The following is a 3,615-nucleotide window of genomic DNA, read 5'->3' as shown; positions in this document are numbered from 1 at the left end:
GCATAACGGCAGTCCCATGTAGCATTTTCAAATGGACCTGTAATGTCTATTGCAACTTTTTCCCATGGCTTACTAGGGAATTCAACTGGAGTGAGTGGAGCAGGAGCAGTTATGGCTACCTTATCACTGAACTGGCAGTTAACACAGGAAGCAATGACAGAATGTACAAATTTGTCCAGTTGTGGCCACCAGAAAAGTTCACGCAGTCTCTGCTTGGTACGGACAATGCCTTGATGTCCTTCATGTGCCAAGTCAACAAGTCTGGCACGCAGTGAAGCAGGGACAACTAGTCGATCTGTCAATCTCAATATCAGTGAACCATGAACTGATAACTCATGTCGTATCTGAAAGTATGGAGTAAGGTTCTCTGGAAGACCTTTTTTGCATTTGGGCCAGCCTTTTTCAATCTGGTTGCGCAGTAGTGAAAGTTCTGGACAGATTTCGCTGGCAGAAGTGAACTCTGGAAGAGAAATGGCACACAGTGACTCCTTAAAAACAGCAGCAATCATGTCAGGTTCCTCTGTTGCCTCATTTTCAGCAGTTAGTGGTAGTTGAGACAGGCAGTCAGCAGTGACGTTCTGATTTCCTGGGCGATAAGTGACGTCGTATGTAAAGCAGAGCAGTCGAGCGGACCATCTGGCAATCCTTAGTCCAGCACGGCCAGAACCTTTAGAGGTGAGTAAAGTCGTAAGTGCTTGGTGATCTGTACGAAGAACAAAGCGACGACCCCAGAGGTAGGTTCTCCACCTTTCCACAGCCCAAACGCAGGCAAGAGCTTCACGTTCGACCGTGGAGTACTTGCGCTCAGCAGAAGAAAGAGTTCTTGATGCAAAAGCGACAACTCTCTCACTTTCATCTGAATGCAGTTGAGTTAACACTGCGCCCAGTCCATAGTCTGAAGCATCAGTTGTAACATAGGTTGGTAACTCAGGGTCATACAGAGCTAAGGCAGGACTATTGACTATCAGGTCTTTAAGTGAAGTGAAGCTAGACTGTGCTTCTGTCGTCCACTTGAAGCTTAAATCTGTGGAGTCTCTGAGCACTGCACGTAATGGCTCACTTAACAGTCGCAAAATCTGGAATGAACTTACTGTACCATGATGCAAGACCAAGGAAAGATCTCAGAGAAGACGTGTCGTGTGGAGCTGGAGCATGAATCACAGCAGTGACTCTATCCTGATCTGGTTGAAGACCGTCTTTTGAAATGGTGTGACCCAGGTAGTTTAGTGAAGGTTGATTGAATTTACATTTGTGCATGTTCAGTTTGAGTCCGGCATCAGTCAAGGCTTGAAGAACTCTCCGTAAATTTTCATCATGTTCTTTTTGTGTAGAGCCATAGCAGATGATGTCATTCAGGTATGCTTGTACACCTGGCAAACCTGCAAGGATGATTGACATCATTTTCTGAAACGCTGATGGGGCAGAAGCTAAGCCAAAAGGAACTCTGCAGAAACGAAAAAGTCCATCATGGGTGATAAATGCTGTAATATCACGACTTTCAGGATGCAGAGGCATTTGGTGGTAGGCAGAAGCTAAATCAATCGTGGAAAAAACAGTAGCCCCTCGTAGATTTGAGAACAGTTCCTCCATGTGTGGTAATGAATGGCAATCAGCAACAATTACTTTATTTGGCTCCCTTAAATCAACACATATGCGTGGCTTTCCCCCCCATCTCTTCTTTGTGTCACGACTATGGGAGAAACCCAAGGAGAAGCATCAATACGTTCAATGACGCCCTTATCCTGGAGATCTTTGAGCTCCTCTGAAACAGCTTCTCTTATTGAAAATGGAAGTCTCCTGAGTTTTTGTTGCACTGGAACAGCATTAGGCAGTATATGTACTTTGTGTATGAAGTTTTTAGCATAGCCAACTTCCTGAACTGACATGTCTGGAGAATGATCTGATACAGTATCTGGTAAAGCAGGTTCAACGATAGGGGTAGGAGAAGTACTAGTAGTAATAACCTTTCGTCCTTCAAGTTTCATTTGTAAAGCCTGAAACAAATCTAAGCCAAGAAGAGCAGCACCTGACTCAACAACAACAAGAGTACCTGCAGTAGAATGACTATCATGAGAAATAGTAGCTTTTAAGCACCCTTTTACAGAAATTTTCTCTTTTGCATAGGTAACAAGAGCAAATGTAGGTTCAGTTAGCACACATTCAGAAAAGTAGGTCTGGTAAATGTTCTCTGGTATAATGGACACGTACCTCCTTTTGAGTCGAACGGCATACTCGCGAAAAATGTCCCACTTTACCACACTTGTTGCATGTCATGTTAGCAGCAGGGCATGAAGGTTTGTTAGCAATGTGGTTGAAAGATCCACAGCGGAAGCAGGAACGGCGGTTAGCAGCAGCTTGAGTCGTAGCAGGAGCAGGATCCGGCGGCTTCTTCTTCGTGTCCAAGCGGCGGCTTTGCTTTGGTTGCTTTTGTACGGCCCTCACTGGAGCGGAAGCGCTAGCAGCGGTAGCATCAGAAAGGACGTTAGCATCTCTTAATCCACTTTCAATTTGCAACGCCAATGTAGTAGCTTTAGCAAGTGTTAAGTCCGGTTCAAGCAATAATCTGTCTCTTACGCGAGTATAAGCAACACCCTCAATCAGTTGATCACGTAGCATTTGGTCCTCCATGTTCCCAAAATCACATGTAGCAGCTAACTCCCATAGAGAAGCTAAGAATTGGTTTACCGTCTCATCCGGTCTCTGTGCTCGTTGTCGAAACTTGTGACGTTCAGCAATGACGTTCACCTTCGGCACAAAATGTTCTTTAAGGGCAGCAATAGCAGTAGTAAACGTGTCTCCGGTATTCGGCAGGGTGTAGAAAAGCCGTTGGCCCTCTGTACCCAGGGCATGAAGTAAAACCGCGCGCTTTCTGGCATCAGGCCAGCTATCCCCCGATGCAGCTATCACCAACATGTAGTTGTCGAACATCTTTAGCCATGTTGGAAACGGTATCGCTGGTTCCCCTGGGCATGGCATGAATGGAGTAGGTAAAGGCACAGAAATAGACATCCTCGTCGTCAATGTTGTGGTGTGCTATGTTGAAATAGTGGAATAAGCAGGCATCACACGTAGCTCAGCTTCAGTACTCTCTTTTACTCTCGTCTTCTTCATACCGCATCTTATCCATAGTCAGAGCTCCCCCTGCTGTCCTTTACATGCAATAACAAGACATAACAGGTCTAGACAAAACATGCTCAAAACAGTTTCTGCATAAAATTATGAGTTTTTAGTCAGTTCAGTTCTGCCTATTTTGTTTTAGGGCATCTTGTCACTTTAAATCCAAGTAAGCTGCTGGTGGCCACGTTTACATTTGCACTTGAAAATGGATGAGCAATTATACAACCGTACATCTTTGAAAAGCAGAAGTAGAACCTCATGTGCAACCAACAAGAAATGCAGCAAATGGCTCCTGGATGGTAAGTCAACAACAAAACTCTTGTCTTTTCCAGCAGCCATTGTACAGCGCATACAGCAATAAAATCAGCTGACCAAACATGCTGAAGCTCCACCTGGGTTGCTAGGGAACGGGCGGAATTCTGCTGGGGTTGCTAGGTAACGGGTGGAATTCTGCTGGGGTTGCTAGGTAATGGGTGGAATTCTGCTGGGGTTGCTAGG

The 3,615-nt window shown here is 45.2% G+C and overlaps 2 protein-coding genes across 3 annotated transcripts in view; both read right to left on the bottom strand.

Annotated features, from left to right (window-relative positions):
• Nucleotides 1–1,605, bottom strand: part of LOC106965298 (uncharacterized protein K02A2.6-like) — a 6,823-nt gene extending 5,218 nt beyond the window's left edge. Inside the window, exon 1 of the mRNA XM_015061305.1 lies at nucleotides 230–1,605. Coding sequence (XP_014916791.1) covers nucleotides 230–509 — 280 coding nt within the window. The 5' untranslated portion in view covers nucleotides 510–1,605. The remainder of the gene's footprint in view (nucleotides 1–229) is intronic.
• Nucleotides 1–3,615, bottom strand: part of rnf31 (ring finger protein 31) — a 31,115-nt gene that overhangs the window by 11,887 nt on the left and 15,613 nt on the right. The window lies entirely within an intron of this gene.

Source organism: Poecilia latipinna, unplaced genomic scaffold, assembly GCF_001443285.1.
Source record: "Poecilia latipinna isolate Pla-1442-1.1 unplaced genomic scaffold, P_latipinna-1.0 Scaffold1798, whole genome shotgun sequence".
NCBI classification, from domain to species: Eukaryota; Metazoa; Chordata; class Actinopteri; order Cyprinodontiformes; family Poeciliidae; genus Poecilia; species Poecilia latipinna.
Note: the sequence above shows the minus strand (reverse complement) of the source record. Positions and strands in the feature narration are given on the sequence as shown.